This window comes from Lithobates pipiens, unplaced genomic scaffold (assembly GCF_037356315.1).
Source record: "Lithobates pipiens isolate NorthernLeopardFrog02 unplaced genomic scaffold, aLitPip1_a1.2 Scaffold_30, whole genome shotgun sequence".
NCBI lineage: Eukaryota > Metazoa > Chordata > Amphibia > Anura > Ranidae > Lithobates > Lithobates pipiens.
This window is the reverse complement of record NW_027507791.1, coordinates 167,014,342-167,035,219: the sequence shown is the minus strand read 5'-3', so window position 1 is coordinate 167,035,219 and position 20,878 is coordinate 167,014,342. Positions and strand designations below refer to the sequence as shown.

Sequence of the window (20,878 nt, the reverse complement as noted above, 5' to 3'; positions counted from 1 at the left end):
AGACCAATTTTAGTTTTAAATGGACCGACAAAGCTTTGACGTACTTAGGTACGAAAATTCCAGCTACTATTGCCCGGACATTTGACCTTAATTTCCCATCTCTGCTGACTAAGTCTAGGTTGCTACTGGAACAGTGGCACGGAGGACTGCACTCCTGGTTTGGGAGATGCAACCTCCTTAAAATGTCCATCCTACCCAAATTTAGATACCTCCTTCAGGCCCTACCCATATGTATCCCGCCACTTTTCTTTAGGCAAGTACAGTCCCTCTTCACCAAATTTGTCTGGGCACGTAAGAAGCCTCGACTGCGCCACGCACAGCTGATACTTCCCAAGCATCGGGGGGCCTAGCGCTTCCTGACATCCGCAACTACTATCTGGCATCCCATTTGGCAAGGATCGTTGACTGGAGACGCAACAGGGCATCCAAACTCTGGGTTCAGATTGAGCAAGCACAGACCAATATATCCTTGAAGGGAGCACTGTGGTGCTATAGGGACCTACCGTCACCCCTGAAACTGCACCCCCTTATTGGGACGACGCTGAGAAATAGTTATAGTGCCGCCACCAAAGCCTCTCTTATCTCGACGCTCTCTCCCCTGCTCCCCATATTAGGTCATCCGAGTTTTGAACCGGGTCTCCACTACTCTACCTATGCAGCGTTAGTTGACTCCGCCCACAATCATGTAGCCAAATTTGTGGTGGGGGACCGATGGCCATCCCTGACAGAACTCACGGAACTGTCGGGACCATACTGTCTCCCGTTCTGGCCGGCCTTACAGTTACACCATTTCCTGCATTCACTACCACGCCCTCGGGAATTCGCACAGCATCTGACGTCATTTGAGCAATTGTGCTCGACAACGGATCCCCTGACCCATGTACTGTCCCAGACTTATGCCCTCTTATCCTCACCTGTGGACCAACCTGATCTGCCCTGTCTGATCAAATGGGAGAGGGATCTTGACTGTCACTTCTCAACACTACAAACGTCCCGCATAGTTACTCTTACCCTCAAATCTTCCCTTTGTACTAAAATTCAGGAATCCAACTTCAAGATCCTTACCCGTTGGTACCTGACCCCCTCCAGGCTGAGCAGATGCTACCCCTCGTCCTCGGATCGGTGCTGGCGCTGCGATGAGGAGGAGGGTACACTGCTGCATATGTTCTGGTCTTGCGCCAGACTGCGGTTGTTCTGGGAGGGGGTGCGTCGCATCTCTCAGAGGTTTGCGGCCTACCCCATGCCAGTAGACGCCGCTTTCTTTTTGCTGCATCTCTCAGTGACACCCTTTAAGCAGTATCGGAAATCGCTTATATGCCATCTGCTAAACGCAGCTAAGGCATGTATCCCCCTATACTGGAAACAAAGCTCCCCCCCAACAGTGGCACACTGGCTGCGGAAAGTAGAAGACATACGGAAATTAGAGGACCTAATTCGCACTTCACAACACAAACAAGAACAATACAAAAAAACTTGGGATATCTGGTGTTTGTTCATATTCTCCGCTGAAGGACAAGCCTGGCTTAAACCTTGATTCTCCCCCGACCCCCCCTGTGAGTCCGATGAATGCACCACCGCCATGTCTATTGGTTATTCCTTCTCCAGTCTGTCACCCTCTTCTTTTCTCCTCTTGCTCCCCCCCTTTTTTTTTTCTCTTCTTCTTTTTCTTTTCTTTTTTCTTCTCTTCTCTCTTGCTCTTCCCCTCGTCTGTCCCCGTCCCTCCCAGGTTCTTCTCCCCTTTGCTCCTCCGGCAGCTCTGAGTTTTCTCCCCGTGGCTAGTGGGGCGAGACTCAGATGTGGTACCCCGTTTCTGTACCTCCTCAATGAGCTTTCACGCCCATGGTTTTTACTTTAGACGAAAGCAAGGTTATCCTGTGCACCCCTCTGTTTTAACATGTCTTGCTCACTGCATTGATTGGATTGCTACTATGTTTTTCTTTTTTGTATCACATTGTTCTTTGTATTCTGGGCTCTATTTGTTCTGATTGTTATTTTTGCTTGTATTGTGGGGTACTTTTCTGCCGGAAATAACTAAAATCTATATTTGAAAAAAAAAAAAAAAGAAAGTAAACTCCACAACAACCTGGACTCCTCAACAGAGGAGTTGCAACCTTAAACAGGCGCCTGCAAAGCCTTGCGGCCGAAGCAAGTATCCGAAGAATCGCTCACATCAACCTTGTAAAATTTTGTGAAAGTGTGAACAGATGACCAGGTTGCCGCCTTAAAAAACCTGGGAAAAGGACGCTTGATTTCGGAAAGACCAGGAGGCACCAATCGCCCTGGTCGAATGTTGCGTGACAGGAAAGGGGGGTGCTCGCCCCCTTAAAGCATAAGCCTGAACCACGATATGTCTGATCCACCGAGAACGACAAGACCACCAGGCCCTAATTTGGATCAGCCACAGATACTAACAGCGTGTCCGACCAATGAAAATGAGCCGTAGCAGACATACACCCTCAGAGCCTAGACCATGTCCAAGGAATGCAAAGTAACCTCTTTGGGATGTGATGGCCAAGGACATAGGGATGGAAGTACAATGTCCTCATTTAGATGAAAGGCTGAAAAAACCTTGGAAGAAATGAAGGCTGCCGATGCCTGTCAACCACTTTCAGACCAGACCAATTTGCTGGTCAAAGACCAGACCACTTTTTGCGATTCGGCACTGCGTCGCTTTAACTGACAATTGCACGGTCGTGTGACGTGGCTCCCAAACAAAATCGACGTCCTTTTTTTCCCACAAATAGAGCTTTCTTTTGGTGGTATTTGATCACCCGTGGTTATTTTTAGCGCTATAAACAAAAATAGAGCGTCAATTTTGAAAAAAAAAAAAAACGCATTATTTTTTACTTTTTGTTATAATAAATATCCCCCAAAAATATATAAAAAAACATTTTTTTCCCTCAGTTCAGGCCGATACATATTCTTCTACATATTTTTGTTAAAAAAAAAAAAAAAAAAAAAAATCGCAATAAGCGATTGATTGGTTTGCGCAAAAGTTATAGCGTTTACAAAACAGGGATAGTTTTATAGCTTTTTTATTAATCATTTTTGATTTTTATTTTTTTACTAGAAATGGCAGAGATCAGAGATTTTTATTGTGACTGCGACATTGTGGGGGACCCATCGGACATTTTTGACACATTTTTGGGACCATTGTCATTTATACAGTAATCACTGCTATATAAATGCAGTGATTCCTGTGTAAATGACACTGGCAGTGAAAGGGTTAACCAGTGGGTGGCAGTGTAGGGGTTAAGTGTTCCTAGGGGTGTGTTACTAACTGTGGGGGGATTGGGCTTTCATTTAGTGAACACTGATCTCTGCTCCAATCACATGGAGCAGAGCTCAGCGTCACTAGTTGCTAGGCAGAATGGAGAAATGTTGTTTACAACAGCATTTCTTCATTCGGCCGCTCCGTGAGTCGATCGCGGGGATGCCCGCAGCGATCGAGTCCGCGGGTCCCGCGACCGGACTCACAGAGGTCCCGACCAGCGCGGGAGCGCGCCGCCGGCAGCGTGCTCCCGATGGCAGGGCGGCAAATTTAAAGGGACGTACATGTACGCCCATTTGCCTGCCCGTGCCATTCTGTCGACGTACATCGTCGTGCGCTGGTCGGCAAGTGGTTAATGGTGCTTAATGCAAGTTTCTGATCCACTCCTCGCTGCAAAAACAGCAGGATCCTGGAAACTGAATATGTACACGGATGCCACCCCATCTCCTCACACATGGAGATGTGGGCCTTCCACATATGATACATTTTCAGAGATGAGGACTTCCATGCCCTCAGCATAGTGTAGATAACTAAATCCGCCAGAACTCTGTCCCTTAGCACCTGTCTTTCAACAGTCATGCCATTAAAACCAGCGACGGCAAAGCAGGATGAAGTATTGGACCTTGCAACAGAAGGTCTTCTATCATCGGCAGCCACCAAGGAACATCCGCCACCATTTGTACTATGTCGGCGTACCAAGGATATCGAGGCCAATCTGGGGCAATCAGAATCACCAGAATCCCCTCAGCCTTCTCTCTGCATAGCAGACGTGGTAGAAGTTTGAGGAAGAATATCCTGGTTTAAATGAAAACCTGCCACCACTTTTGGTATGAATTCAGGATTAGGACGCAAAACCACTTTAGCCTTATGCATGATCAAATATGACTCTTTACATGACAGACGCTAGTTCTGATACTCTTCTAGCAGAAGAAATGGCAACCAAAAAGATTTTGTCTTGTCAAAAGAACTAAGGGAATTTCATGTAAAGGCTCAAAAGGCTGACTCCGTAAAGCCGACAGGATTTAAAAAGGTGCCTAGATAAGGGGATTAATCTGTGTTAACACCTGAAAAAAAACTAAGCGCCAGAAAGTGAGGAGCAAAAGGCAGTTGAAAAAACACTGACAAAGCCGAGATTTGCCGCTTGATAGTACTCAAGGCCAGCTTAATTTCTAATCCCATTTGCATGAAATCAAGGATCCTACCTATGACATACTTCCTGGGGTGCCAAATCCTGGATCCACACCAAGAAACATATGCCTTCCAGACTCTATAATAAATGATTCTGGAAGCAGGCTTCCTGGCATCAACCAAAGTAGATCCTACTGAGTGAGATAACCCACAGTCCTTAAAATGTGGGTTTCAATAGCCAAACCGTTAAATTTTGTGTCCATAAGGTAGGAGGGAATACCGGACCTTGTGCGAGAAGAGGGTCTGGCCATAAGGGCAGAGTCTAAAGCCCCATACACACTATCAGATTATCTGCTGAGTTTTTCCTTCAGATTTACCAAAACCATGTAGTAGAAGGGCCTGCCTGATTGCATACACATTGAGACTCCTATGGTTTGGTTAAATCTGAAGGAAAAAGTCAGCAGATAATCTGATAGTGTGTATGGGGCTTAAGGGACTCCTACCGCCATCTTTATGATCTCGGCAAACCAAGATCTTCTGGGCCACGCTGGGGCCACCAGAATGACCTCCTTTTGTTCCTGCTTGAGCCTGCGGAGAAGGCGCGGAAGTAGCAGGACTGGAGGAAACGCATAGATCAGTGAATATTGATCCCATAGGAAGACTAAAGCGTCCATTCCGCACGCTAGCGGAGCCCTCGTTCTTGACAAAAAGTTGTCGACTTTGTTGAAGAATCTGGACACGAACAGGTCCACATTCAGAATACCCCATCTCTAACATATCGCTAGGAAGATTTCGGGGTGAAGAGACCTATTCCCCTGGAAATAAATTGTTGGAGACTCAAGTAGACCGCCTGCCAATTTTCTGTTCCTGGAATGAAACTCGCCAACAGGCAAGGAATGTGGTTTTCTGCCCAAACCAAAACATGATTCACCTCTTTTTGGGCTGCACGACTTCTCGTGCCCCCCTGGTGATTGATGTAAGCCACTGCCGCGGCATTTTCGGATTCAATCCTGACAGGACAATCCCATAACCTTAGCGTCCAGGACTCTAGGGCCAGACATACTGCCGTAATCTCTAGAATGTTGATAGGCAAAGTGCTTTCTGACTTGGACCATCTTCTCTGGACAGAATCTTCTTCCAAGATTGCTCCCCAGCCTAGAAGACTGGCATCCGTTGTCACCACTTTCCAGGATACTTGCAGAAAGGATTTTCCCTTTTGGAGGTTGCTGGATATCAACCACCAATTTAGGCGCCGATGTACATCGGGGGATAAGTGTATTGGAAAATATAAAGCCTGAACCTTATTGTTCCAGACCGACAGGATGGTGTTTTGTAGCAGTCATGAGTCCAACTGCGTGTAAGAGGCCACCATTTTCCCCAACAATCTCATGCACAGCCAAATTGAAGGAATTTTTTTTTTGTTTTGACAAGTTGAATTAGTCCTATAATGGAAAGGATTCTTGTCTGGGGTCAGAAATAGGATTTTTATAACAGCTTACCTGTAAAATCCTTTTCTTTTGGAGGTACATCACGGGACACAGACTCCGTAATTACTGGTGGGTTATAGGCTATCACTAGGTGATTGGACACTGGCACACCCTGGACAGGAAGTTCAATCCCACATATAACCCCTCCCCCTACCTAGAGGTACCTCAGTTTTGTAGCAAAGCAATATAAGTGTATTAGAAGAGGGGAGGGACCTCTGTGTCCCGTTATGTACCTCAAAAGAAAAAGGAAAGGATTTTACAGGTAAGCGGTTATAAAAATACTATTTTCTTTCTCGTACATCACGGGACACAGATTCAGTAATTACTGATGGGATGTCCCAGAGCAATGCTATCTGAGGGGAGGGGAACCACACAACATAAGGTATAATCAGACCTGAGGACCCTGTACTGCTGCCTGCAGCACACTACGCCCAAGGCGATATCCTCATGCCTTCTCACATCCACCTGATAAAATTTGGCGAATGTATGGACTGATGACCAGGTTGCGGCCTTGCAGATTTGAGCCATGGAGGCCTTGTGATGCACCGCCCACAAGGCACTAATAGCCCTAGTGGAGTGCGCCTCAATCTGAAAAGGCGGAATCTTTTGCTTCAAACCATAAGCTTGAACAATTACTTGTCAAATCCATTTAGCAATGGTAGATGTTGATGCTGCCTGTCCTCCTAGGACCCTCTGGCATTACGAACAAAACATCAGTTTTGCGAACCTGAGCCGTTGCTTCCAGATAGGCTTTGACTGCTCTCACTACATCCAAAGAATGTAGTGACTTCTCTTCCGTAGAACAGGGATTTGGAAAAAAGGAAGGCAGAACAATATCTTGTTTTAGATGAAAACCTGAGACCACCTTCGGAAGAAAACTAGGATGAGGGCGTAACACCACTCTATCCTTGTGCATTATCAGATACGGCTCTTTACAAGAGAGGGCTGCTAATTTTGATACTCTTCTGGTAGAAGAAATGGCAACCAGAAAAATTAATTTCCTTGTCAACAGAACTAAATGAATCTGATGTATTGGTTCAAAAGGCTGCTTCTGTAAAGCTGACAGAACCAAATTCAAATCCCAAGGGTTCAGAGGCGCCCTAACTGTAGGATTAAAATGTGTTACCCCTTGTATAAAGCTTCGGACCAAAGAATGTGAACCAAGTGGACGTTGAAACAGAACCGATAAGGCTGAGACTTGGCCCTTGATGGTACTCAAGGCCAGTTTCATCTCTAACCCATTTTGCAGAAATTCGGGGATTCTGCCTATGACATTTTCTGGGGTGCCAACCCCTGGATTCACACCAGGAGACATTCTTTCCAGACTATGATAAAACATTCTGGAAGCTGGCTTTCTTGCATTAATCAAGGTAGATATCACAGGGCCCGAAAGTCCACGATTCTTCAGAATGTGGGTTTCAATAGCCAAACCGTTAAATTTAGCGCTTGTAAGGTAGGATGGAATACCGGTCCCTGGGATAGCAGGTCTGGACGGGACGGTAGGGTCCAAGGAGAGCCTACTGCCATCTTCACCATTTCTGCATACCAAGCTCTTCTGGGCCATGCTGGGGCTACCAGAAGCACCAACTTATTTTCCTGCCTGATCCTGCAAAGCAGTCTTGGCAGTAGCAGAATAGGAGGGAACGCATAAATCAGAGAGAACGGATGCCATGGAGTAACCAACGCATCTGTCCCGCATTCAAGAGGATCCCTCATTCTTGACACAAAGTTGTCAACCTTGTTGTTGAACCTGGACACAAAGATCCACATCCGGAAACCCTCCATCTCTGGCATATGGCCAAAAAGGACATAGTGGTGGAGAGACCATTCCCCTGGAACTAACTGCTGGCAGCTCAAGTAGTCCGCCTGCCAGTTCTCTACCACCAGAATGAAGACTGCCGATATGCATGGCACATGGCTTTCTGCCCAGATTAAGATCTGGTTTACTTCTTCCTGAGCTGCATGACTCTTGGTGCCCCCTTGGTGATGGATATAAGCCACTGCTGTTACATTGTTGGACTGGATCCTGACAGGGAAACCCTGCAAACTGAGTGTCCAGGCTTTTAGGGTTACATACGCCACACGGATCTCCAGAATGTTGATGGGTAAGGCCCTTTTGGTCGTGGACCATCTCCCTTGGACAATCAACTGTTCCAGGATTGCCCCCCCCCCCCCCAACCCCAAAGACTGGCATCTGTTGTTACCACTGTCCAGGTAACTGGTAAAAAGGATTTTATGCAGTTTTTCGGGTATCAACAACCAGCTGAGGCTCTGACGCGTTGTAGGGGACAGCTGCATCGGAAAAACCCCATTTCCTGCTCTTGTATGTGAACTACCATGATAACTTTTTGCGACAATAGTCGCTCCAACACTAGAAGGACAGACTTCTTTTTCTCTGGGTCCCGTGATTAACGAGAAAGAAATACCTTCTTCTGTAAGGTATCTATGACCATCCCCGACTACTGTAATCTCCTTGATGGTGTTGAGGATTTTTCTAGGTTGAGTATCCAACCCAGAGATTCCAGGTAGTTTATAGCTGTGACTAGACTTTGGTTTAGACCAGAGACTGAATGATCTATTAAAAGTAGATAGTCTAAATAAGCTAGGACTGTTATACCCTGAGCCCTTAATCTGGCTAAAGGAGGTGCCATCATTTTTTAAAACGCCCGCAGTGCTGTGGCTAGACCGAAATGGCATGGCCACAAACTGAAAATTATGATTTTCTATCTCGAAGCGTAGAAATTTCTGGTGAGCGGGGTATATTGGCAGGTGGGAGATATGCATCCTTGATATCAAATGATGCAAAAAAATCTCCTCCTTGCAGGATAACCGACTGGATTGATTCCATATGAAAGGACCGGGTATTTAAGTGCCGATTCAGATCTTTGAGATCTAGAATGGGTCTTACCTCTGTTTGGTTTTGGAACCGTGAAAAAGTTTGAATAAAAACATGTGCCCTATTCCTCTAAAGGGAACCTCTGATATCACCAGCTGGGATAAGAGATGATCCAGAGTCAGAAAGACTTTTTCTCTGGATCCCTGGGGACATTTGATCTTAGAAAACGAGGAGACGGAAATATTCGGAACTCTAGTTTGTAACCTGGAGAAACTGAGGAAGCCACCCATCTGTCTTGACATTGTTCCTGCCAGATCTTTGATAAGGAAGCTTTAGTATTCTGCTTTGCTGGCTTTCTGCCCCAAGACCTCGTTTGACCCTGGTGCTGCCCTTGGGGTCTTCTCCCCTTGAACCTGATGGTGGAGGACGTCGAGACTAGAGGTCGACCGATATATCGGCCGGCCGATATTTGCCGTTTTTTTAAATAATCGGCATTGGCCGATTGTGCTGATAAAAAGCCGATTTAGAACTGCAGCAGAACTTTGAAATGACTTCTGTATAGAAGTCAGTGTAAGTTGCCTGAGTCGTCATAGAAACCCTTTCCTCCTCTCTGGGCAGGCTGCCAAGAAAAGAACAAAATGATACAATGTTTACACTTCTGAATGAATGAAGTTATCTCTGTGTAGAAGTTCTCAGTTTAACCATTTAAAGACTAAATCTTTTCCTACACTTGTTGCTTACAAGTAAAAATCCTGTATTTTCTGCCAGAAAATCACTTAGACCCCCCAAAAATTATATATATATTTTTTTAGCAGAGATCCTAGGGAATAAAATAGCGGTTGTTGCAATATTTTATGCCACACGGCATTTGCACAGAGGTTTTTCAAATGCATTTTTTTGGGGAAAAAAATACACTATTTAAAAAATAAAAATAAAATAAAAAAAACAGTAAAGTTAGTCCACTTTTTTTTTTTTTTGTCCAAAAGTTTTGACTACCTGTTTTTATTTAATATATAGGTTTTTTTTTTTTAATCTAAATCATACATACAAGTAAACTGATTGGAGGTTTTGTTTTGTTTAATGTTTAAATGTAAGAAATTTTCTGTATCACTTATGAAGACTGCTTTCACACTGGAGCGGGCAGGCGTTGATGGTAAAACGCAAGTTTTAGCGGCTCTTTACCATTATTTTAGCGGTGCTATTTGGCTGCTAGTGGGGCACACCTAACCCAGCTAGCGGCCAAGGAAGAGGTTAAATGCGCCCATGAAGCACTGCTGCCAAATCGCATTGCATGCGCTTCGGCAGTGGTGCCCATTCATATCAATGGGCAGGAGTGGTGGAGGAGCGGTATACACCACTCCAAATGTGCTGCTTGCAGGACTTTTATTATTTTTAAGATCCTGCCAGCGCATCGCCTCAGTGTGAAAGCACTCTGTCTTTCACACAGACTGCAGGGGGGCCATTTTGCAGGCACTTTACAGGCGCTATTTTTAGCCCAAAAGCACCTGAAAAACGCCCCAGTGGGAAAGGTGTGTTAGATCAAGGGGGATTAAAAAAAATAATATAATAAAAAAGGAAAAAAATAAATAAAATAAAATCGGCCTAACATATCGGCCCAAAAAAAATCGGCATCATATATTGGCTATCGGCCGCCATGATTTCTAAATATCGGCATCGGCCAGAGAAAAACCCATATCGGTCGACCTCTAGTCGAGACTGCCTAGAGGCTGATTCCCCTGGCACAGGTGAAGAAACACACTTAAAAAGGAGAAAAGTTAAATCCCTTGTCGCAGAGCGTACGTAGAGGTGCGTACTCGGCTTTCGGGGTTATACTGGGATGATGCCTGCAGTTGCAGGCATCATCCCGATACTGTTTTTTTAGAGCCGGCCATCGGCTTTCCAGCGATAGCAACCGATGCTGCTAAAAACTGCTCAGCTGTTGTACCAGAGGAGCGGGAGGGGACGATCCCCTCTCCCATGGCTCTTAGTGGGGCTCCCATTCAACCGGGAGCCCCTATCAACAATCCGCCGCTTCTGGCGGCTAGGGACAGACTGGAATGAAGCCTTAAGCGGCTTCATTTCAGTCTCCTTGACGTAAACACGAAATCTACGTCATGACATCACTTCCCGTTTACTCGGCTGCCAAAGGAAGTGGTTTTAAAAAAAAATATATACAGTATATGTTTGGGGGTTCAAAGTAATTTTTATAACAAAAAATACAGGTTTTAACTTGCAATCACCAAATGTCAGAAATGGGCTTAGTCATGAAAGGGTTAAACTTCTTGTTTACTGGTAAAAAAGCTTTTCCCATTAGAAATCCTTTGGATGTATTTATCCAGATCGTCCCCAAATAGGCATTCACCATGAAAGGGGAAACTGGCCAAGAGGTATTTTTTGTTTTGTTTTTTGTTTTACACGGTGCTGACCAATCGGCTGACCAATTTTTCAGCCACAGAACTCTGCGAGAATGTGAGGCTTGAATGATATTATCTTTCATAGCATCTACTGTGAAACACTCTTTAAGATTCTGCCTGATAAGGCCCAGCAATGGCGTATCAGACACACCGTCTCCCCACAAAGGTAAAGCATAATGGGCTACTATGCAAATGTCAGGGACATTTTAACAATATGATCTCAGTCTTTTTGCTCTCCTATAAACAAATGAAGGCCTCCTGGGAAGTATTTTGCCTAATTGGGGGTCACTGCAAATAGGCCAATGTTTTTTAATGGCTTGTTCCATACTTTTATATTGTTTATTGAAACCCATGATAAATGGCAATTGATTCCCTCCCAATGTAGTTTTGTTCTCTTTTTCTTCCAATAGTTGTTCTCTACTTCTACTGCCTATTTGTTCCCTTGTTCTCTCAAGCTCCTCTGTTATATCCCTCGTTAACAAATCTATTTATCAGCCTGTTTGCATGTAGTAATCTGACAGTAGGTTGCAATTACGTCTAATTCTAATAAACTGCCCTTTCGGGATTGCTTTCTTCTCATTGGCTTGCCCGATTCTACGCTGTTTACATATGGCTGGATAAGCTTAGTGTCGGCTCGAAGACACATTGAGATGTGAGTGCAATATGTATTTAAGTGTTATAATTAAAGGTGAAACGGTTTTACACTATGTTGGTTTCATTTACCTTTTTATGAATATACAATAACTGAGGAATTGCTAACGGGAGAGCGTATTAAGGAGTGGTTATGATTAAGTCTGGTGAGTGGCCATTCTACAAGGTGGGGGTGGCACGAGTAGGTCTTACCGGTGACATATGAGCATAGAAGGTTTTGGGAGGGGATTCAATATTGGATTATAAAGCAGAGATTGAATTTGATCCATATAACAGCAGGGTGATCCGGACTAAGAACCATTGCATATAAGGACTATTTTTAATATTTTTATTACATATATTTTTTTGGGGGTATAATTTTGAATTGTGAGTTTTTGAACACTTGGAGGGGTTTCCAGGGGGAATATTTCACTTAGAGGCATATATGTTGTGAATTATAGAAATGGTGGATAGATATGAATATATTTTGTGGCTTAAAATTTTTGGAATTTTATTACAAGCACTATAGGAATTTTGGATTGTATAATAACAGGGGGCGCAATCCCCAAATACAGTTTATATACACATTTAACCACTTCAGCCCTGGACCAATTGTCAGCCTAAGGACCAGAGGTCTTTTTACAATTTCGCACTGCACTGCTTTAACTGGTAATTGCGCGGTCATGCAATGTTGTACCCAAACGAAAATTTTGAGAAAAAAATATATTTTCTAATTTTTGTTATAAGAAAAATCAAATAAACTCAATTTTGGTCATACATTTAGGGCAAAATTTATTCAGCCATGTCTTGAGTAAAAAAAAAAAAAAAAAAAAAAAAAAAAAAAAAAAAAAAGTCAATAAAGCGTACATTTATTGGTTTGCGCAAAAGTTATAGCGTCTACAAAGTACATTTTCTGGAATTTACACAGCTTTTAATTTATGACTGCCTATCTCATTTCTTGAGGTGCTAAAATGGCAGGGCAGTACAAACCCCCCCCAAATAACCCCATTTTGGAAAGTAGACACCGCAAGGAAATTGCTGAGGGGCATGTTGAGCCCACTGAATATATTTTTTTTGTCCCAAGCGATTGAATAATGACACAAAAATAAATTTAAAAAAGTTTACAAAAAGTTGTCACTAAATGATATATTGCTCACACATGCCATAGTTATATGTGGAATTGCACCCCAAAATATATTCTGCTGCTTCTCCCGAGTACGGGGATACCACATGTGGGGGACTATTTGGGAGCCTAGCCACGTACAGGACCCCAAAAACCAAGCACTGCCTTCCAGATTTAAATATAAAACGCTACCAAAAAATACTGTTAGCGATCACAGGGATCAGGCCTGACTCTGAACGCTGCAGTTATGTGTTTAGTGTTTTGTAAGTGACAGTGATCAATCGATACTGCACTTGGGCGGGCTGGGCGGAGGGGCACAACGCAGGTGCTAGCAGGTATCTGGGCTGATCCTGCTAACAATTTGTTTTTTTGGAACCCTAAACTGCTGGGGACGCTAGTATAGATCTGATCAGATATTGATCTGTTCAGATTCTATACCACTACGGGAGGTTTATGCTTTACGCATGGGTGTTAGCGGTACTGGCACTAACCTAGCACTGCCTGGTGCGACGCAAACCCTGACCCTAAAAACTAATTGATATCACCCGCCGGGTGATCAGGGGGTTAAACCTTTATTGGGTAATAAATGGTGGGTGCCCTGATGCTATAAAAAGCAAACTAACCAGAGTCACCCGTAACACTTATACGGTGATCACTGGTGAAAGGGTTAACTAGGGGCAATCAGGGGGTTAAAATTTTTATTAGGTAGTATATGGGGGTCCCTGGCGCTATATAAAAACCTGACGGGGAACCTAAATAACTAACTGGCTAACCAGCGTCACCAGTGACACTTATACTGTGATCGCTGGTGAAAGGGTTAACTAGGGGCAATCAGGGGGTTAAAACCATTATTGGGTAGTATATGGGGGTACCTAGCGCTATAAAAACCTGGCGGTGAACCTAAAAAAATAACTAGCTACCTAGCGACACTAATGCAGCGATCACAAAAATGATCGCTTATTGACACTGGCAAAAGGGGGTGAAAGGGTTAACTCTAGGGTCAATCAGGGGGTTAAACCTTTATTGGGGGTGGTAGGGGGCTACCTTGGACCTAACACTAACTGCCCTGACGGTTTTTACTGTCACAACTGACACTGAATGCAGTGATCAGTAAATAAATGATCACTGCAATCAGTAACACTGTGACTGGGGGGGGGGGGGGGGGGGTTTGTGTACCTATGTGTGCCTACATGTCAGTGTAGTGTTGGTGCACACTTTCACTCTTCTCCTCGTAGTCCGGTCAAAAAGACCGCCCCGAGGAGAATGACATCACTTCCTCCCTGCCTGTGTTTACTATACACAGAGGGAGGAAGCTTCTCATTCGCCAGGAGCGATCGAGAGGGGATGGCCAGAAACCAACGGCCATCCCCTCATCCCGGATTGCTCCTGCAGCGAAACGGACAGCCACATCCAGCAGGAGTGGGTCCCATCGGACCCCCCACCCGCTGGAAGGCAAGCACGTACATGTGCGTGCTTGTGCCTGTACATGCCATTGTGATGGCGTACAATGGCATGCGGCAGTCCTTAAGTGGTTAAATAATTTAGGTGGGGGAGCACTTGGGATTGCATTGTACCAACACAGAGTTAAAGTGGTAGTTTTGAGCGTCAGTATCAATATATACTTTTATTAACCCACATAGTAACTACTATGGCTCCGAGTCCCCTGATGTATGAAAAGAAAAAAAAAAGCGTTTTGTGCATAAGGCAGCCCTTTCACTTGAATAGACTGCCCTTCATGCGTCAAGCACCTCACAGTAGCTCAAGAACCTTATTGGTCATGTTTATCAGGAGTTGTTGTGTTTGTAGTACATATACCAAATTTAGATTGGTGGGTTATTAACAATTAAGCTGCATTCACATCTGTACATTTTCAAATGTGCGACTAACTCATGCTTTTCTGTGTAGGTTGCAGCACAGACTAAATGGTTAAAGCAATCAATGGATGCAACATGTTCAGAAAGATGCAAATGCAGCCTAAATGGCATAACAGGCACAAAGCGTATTTGCCGCACATTTTATAATCACGTGTTTGCCATGCAAGTTGCCAAATGTTCAGAAACATACAGATGTGAACGCAGCCTAAATATGGACAACGCAGTCACGGTTGGCAGACATGCGTTTTGCCACACGACAATGCGTTATAAACGCTTGACAGTCCATGACCAAAAAGACTGGCAACACCCATTTCCACTAGTCTCAGGTGTGAATGGCATGTGCTTGGAATGAGAGCCTTCATGGAGCAAGGACAACCTAGCAGGATAGGCGAGGGTTAAAAAAAAAATTAATTTTTGCAAGATAGCATATAAGTTTATGGGGCTGAAATCAGATTGGAGTCACATTAAAGTAGAGTAGGAACCTTATCCAAAATTGCACTGTGCTGCATCACATTTATTAGGACAGGTACCACTTTAGGACTTAAACCTATGAAAGGTCTTATCTGTAGGTACCATGAATATCTACTAAATGTATACGGTTTAGGAGATATTCATATTTGTAGAGGCCAATGACGTCACTGGCGCATGCGCACTGTGCTTTCAATGGATGACATACTGATGAAGGCCATCCATAGAGAGCTTCAACAGATTCCAGCGGCGGAGGCAATCATGTCCATTACAGTATGTGGTATGGCGATGAGTGAGGGGAAGATGACCCCCACCCATAAACCATTGCAGGGGGAAAGAAACATAAAAACATCACTTCCACCTATAGCTCTTAAAAAGGGACTTTTTTTTCAAACATTATAATTTTTTATTGCAATTTAGTGTAAATATGACATCTGAGGTCTTTTTGACCTCAGATCTCGTCTTCAAGAGGTCCTGTTGCGGGTTATTTATTTTTTTACAAGGGATGTTTACATTCCTTTTAACAGGAATAAAAGTTTAAAGAACAGTGTAAAAATAAAAAAGGTAATACAAATAAACAATAATTTTTTTTTTTTTTTTTTAAACACGCCCTGTCCCGCCGAGCTCGCATGCAGAAGCGAACAGATACGCGAGTATATAAAAACTGTTCAAACCACACGTGAGGTATCGCCGTGATCATTAGAGCGAGAGCAATAATTCTATCCCTAGACCTCCTCTGTAACCTTTGGAATTTTTTTTAAACATCGCCTACATTTTTTTTTTTTTTTTTTTTTTTTTTTAGGGGTAAAGGTTTGTCGCCATTCCATGAGAAGGCACAATTTTGAAGCATGACATGTTGTGTATCAATTTACCATCATCACAATATAAAAAAATAAAATCTAAGTAATGGCCTAGCAAAAAATAAAATGTTTTTTAACTTGTAAATACTAAAACTCAGAAAGAGGCTTGGGGTTGAAGTGGTTAAAGAAAGCCTCTCTCTTTTAAGAGTGTTATTATAGTGTAAATCTCTGAAATATTCATGTCTGCATAACAGCTGTCATTGCAAGCTTTTCCTAATGGGCAGTCTTGCTATCACGTGGTAGCAGACATTTCTGAATGCAAGATCTCAACTGTGGTCTCAACCGAGCACCTGGGATGATCACTTTGTCTGCTGGCACTTTGGTTTGTGGGCCCGCAAGCTGAAAAATCTGTGCAGGACAAGTCTGTAAGCACTACAGTCACACATTAGTGTGAGTTTACCCATTTTCATAGTTATCATAAAATTCTTTGAGCTAAAAACATTTAAAACCATTTTCTTCAATCTTACCTTCATGGTTTGTTGGGAAACTTGATTTTTAAGATCTTGCAGGAGCAGAAGAAATGCAGGTTCATCTTCGAAATTAAATAGCAGATGCTTCTAGAAAGAAAAGGAAAACAGGGTTTTACATAAGCAGAATAATTCTCAGAAGTTTAATGCACCTACGCAAAGATGTAGTTGCTGCTTTTGAAAAATTAGTGTGTGAAGTTTTAATTGAGCACACCATACACACCATTATGTTTTCTTTTTTTCCCCCAAAAACATACATCCTATGATAAAAGATAACCTTAACCACTTAAGGACCGGGCCTCTTTTTCAGACTCTGTATTTACAAGTTAAAAACACTTTTTTGCTAGAAAATTACTTAGAAACATTATTTTCTAATAACCTAGAGAATAAAATGACAGTCATTGCAATACTTTGTCACACCATATTTGTGCAGCGGTATTACAAGCGCACATTTTTTGGGGGGAACAATTTGCTTTAACCAGTTCCCGACTGGTGCTTGCCGACGTACGTTGGCAGAATGGCACGGGCAGGCATATTGGCATACAGGTACGTCCATTTCTATATGCCACTATGACATTACGTGCGCGCCGGTCAGGACCCCCCGTGAGTCCGGTCGTGGGTCTTGCGAACTCCATCGCCGCGGAGATGCCCGCGAACATCTCACGGGGGGGGCTGAACGGGGAGATGCTGTTGTAAACAGTTAGGCGTTCTGCCTAGCAACAAGTGACGCTTATCTCTGCTCCATGTGATTAGAGCAGAGGTCAGTGTTCACTAACACAAAGCCCAGCCCCCCACAGTTAGTAACACGCCCCTAGGACACACTTAACCCCTACACTGCCACCCCCTGGTTAACCCCTTCACTGCCATTGTCATTTACACAGGAATCAGTGCATTTGTATAGCACTGATTGCGGTATAAATGACAATGGTCCCAAAAATGGGTCAAAAATGTCTGATGTGTCCGCCATAATTTTGCAGGCGCAACAAAAATCGCTGATTGCAGCCATTACTAGTAAAAAAAAAAAAAAAAAAAATTATTTAAAAATGCCATAAAACTATCCATTTTGTAAACGCTATAACTTTTGCGCAAACCAATCAATCGCTTATTGCCATTTTTTACCAAAAATATGTAGAAGCAAACGTATCGGCCTAAACTGAGTGAAAAAATGTTTTTGATGGATTTTTGTGGGATTTTTATTATAACAAAAAGTCGAAAATGTGTTTTTTTTTTTTTAAATTGTAGCTCTATTTTTGTTTATAGCGCAAAAACCGCAGGGGTGATCCAATAGCGCCAAAAGAAAGCTTTATTTGTGGGGGCAAAAAAAAGGACGTAAATTTTGTTTGGGAGCCAGGTCGCATTGACCGCGCAATTGTCAGTTAAAGCGACGCAGTGCCGAATTGCAAAAAGTGGTCTGGTCTTAAGACAGCAAAATGGTCCGGTCTGAAAGTGGTTAAATCAAAAAAAGAACACAACAGTAAAGTTAGTCCAAATTTCTTTTTAAGATAATGTTATGCCGAGTAAATTGATATCCAACATGTCACGCTTCAAAAATGCACCAGCTTGTGGAATGGTGTCCACTTTTACCCTTAAAAATCTCCATAGGCGAGGTTTTAAAAATTCTACAGGTTGCATGTTTTGAGTTATAGAGGAGATCTAGAGCTAGAATTATTGCTCTCGCTCTAATGATTGCAGCAGTACCTCACAAGTGTGGTTTGACCATCATTTTCATATGCGGGCGCTACTCACATATGCATTCACTTCTGCGTGCAAGCTCGTCGGGACGGGCACTTTAAAAAAAATATGTTTGTTTATTTTATTTTTAAACTTTTTTTTTTATTATTATTATTTGGGTCACTATTATTCCTATTACAATGAACGTAAACATCCCTTGTAATAGAAAAAAACATGACAGGTCCTCTTAAATATGAGATCTGGGGTCAAAAAGACCTCAGGTCTCATATTTGGACTTTAATGCAACAAAAAAATTTAAAATTGTCATTTGAAAAAACGTGCCTTTAAGAGGTATAGGCGGAAGTGACGTTTTAATGTTGTTTCCGGTCTGCTATGGTATGCAAATGGCTGGGGGTCATCTTAGCCTCACGGCTCCGGTAAGCGGCGGGAGGGAGGGTGGCACCTCTTTCCTCTGCCAATAACTGATCTTGCAGCAAATCCGCTGCAGAAACCACCATTATTTTTACCGGACTGCCGCCTGAAGAGATGGATACCTCGGTTGTGGCAGCAGCTGCTGCCGTTACCGAGATATCCCTCTTCAGAAAAGGGATGTACATCGTCATGTGGCAGTCGGGAAGTGGTTAAACATACCACTAACTCTGTTTCCAGTAGTCTTACAGGACATCCCTTGTGAGATGGAGCTCCTCCCACCAATCAGGAAACACACTTCATCTTTAACATAATCCCAGGCTCATGGTCAGTTACCCACAAAAACCGAAGGACTGATCTGAGAGAGAAAAAAAAAAAAAAAAAACAGACCACCACCCAACAACAGATTAAACTTTAGGGTGGGAACATGCTGTTCTGTATGACTACTGCAAACAGTTACCATTTAGTCTAACTCTGGGTTTCCCCTGGTCATCTTCCAGGCCCGATTTTGAAAGGATAACCACGCACTCACAAACTGGGGGGTGGACAACCACCTGCAGGACTTTCCTCCCAAAACCCTGGCCCTGGCTGGAGATTAGGTCCAGATGATAATGTCGGACAAAGGTGGTGAACTTGACCAGATTGCTGCTTTGCAGATTTGCTCTGGCATAGTGTCAGCCTTTTCTACCCACGTAGTCGCTGAAGCACACATAGGGTGTGTCCGAAGATCTTGCGATGGCCAAAGGTGCATGAGTTTATACCACTATAAAAAGGCTGACTTAACCACTTCTGGACCACCCACCATCGTTATACAATCGGCTGTTTGAAGAAGTACATTGTTTTTATGGCAGCAGCCCATAACCCCTGTATCCTCCTCTTCAGTGAGCGGTCCGGTTTAAGATAAAAGTGGTCTCTGCAGCAGATTCACTGCGAAAACACTTATTGGCAGCACTCTGGTGCCCTCCGCCACTTACTGCGACTGTCGGCAGCAGCGGAGGCGATCGGTTCCTTCTTGTGGCCTGACATGGAGACGAGTGATGGGAAGATGGCCCCCACCCGTCTCCATATAATTGCAGGGTGGAAGTGACTTTTTTATTGCAGTTTAGTGCAAATATGAGTTCCGAGGTCTTTTTAAACCCAGATCTCATATTTAAGAGGTCCTGTCATGCTTTTTTTCTATTACAAGAGATGCTTACATTCCTTGTAATAGGAATAAAAGTAACTTGTTTTTAAACGTGCGCCGTCCTGACGAGCTTGTGTGCAGAAGCTAACGCCTACGTGACTACCATATGAACCATATGAAAACTGTGTTCAAACCACACGTGAGGCATTGCCATGATTGGGAGAGCGAGAGCACCAATTCTAGCCCTAGACCTCCTCTAACTTAAAACATGGAACCTGTAGAATCTTTTTTTTTTTTTTTTTTTTTAACGTCGCCTATGGAGATTAAGGGTAAAAGTTTGCCGCCATTTACTTGGCTTAACATTTTATTTTTTTTTTATTGTGAAAGATAAAGTGCACTTATAAGACCGCTGCACAAATATGGTGTGACAAAGTATTGCAACAGCCGCCATTTTATTCTCTAGGGTGTTAGAGAAAAAAAAAAGTATAATGTTTGGAGGATTAATCGACAACTAATCAATTATGAAATTAATTTGATTACCATTTTCATAATCGATTAATCGGCCAGTAACAAAATGTGGTTAAAGTTAATGAGTCTGATGACATTTACTAGATTGACCTTTTAATAGTATCTCTCTCCTCTAATAGTATATAGCCTCTAATAGTATATACAGTACATCTCTTCTAATAGTACCAGTATATACAGTATCTCTCTAATAGTATATACAGTATATAGTCTCTGTCTGTTATTCTCAGAGTGGATTAGATATTTTGCTCCCTAACCATATAGTTGGTTATTTATATTTACTACTGCATAGAGATTTAAGAATAAATTGCCTTTTTTTTAAACTTTACATATTAACTAAATTATACACCACACTTTTTTTTTTTTTTTTTTTTTTTTTTTTAAGGTTATTAATCGAAACAATCGGCCAACTAATCAATTATGAAAATAGTTGCAGCCCTAGTTACATTTCTTCCACATCTTTGTAAATGGCTTAAGTATTTGGCTTCCTGGCACTTAGAAGCATTGCTACAACTCTATCAGAGCACCTTTGACATCTGAATGTCTTCAAAAGCCAGGCTGTCCAGTTGAAA

The 20,878-nt window shown here is 43.0% G+C and overlaps 1 protein-coding gene across 5 annotated transcripts in view; it reads right to left on the bottom strand.

The window, feature by feature from the left end:
• The window catches only part of ZFYVE26 (zinc finger FYVE-type containing 26), a 1,794,472-nt gene that overhangs the window by 1,657,876 nt on the left and 115,718 nt on the right, over window positions 1-20,878 (bottom strand). For 4 of the 5 annotated variants that reach the window (XM_077465059.1, XM_077465061.1, XM_077465063.1 and 1 more), the window contains exon 3: window positions 16,559-16,648. In XM_077465059.1, coding sequence (XP_077321185.1) covers window positions 16,559-16,648 — 90 coding nt within the window. The remainder of the gene's footprint in view (window positions 1-16,558; window positions 16,649-20,878) is intronic. The other variant, XM_077465060.1, reaches the window with a different exon arrangement.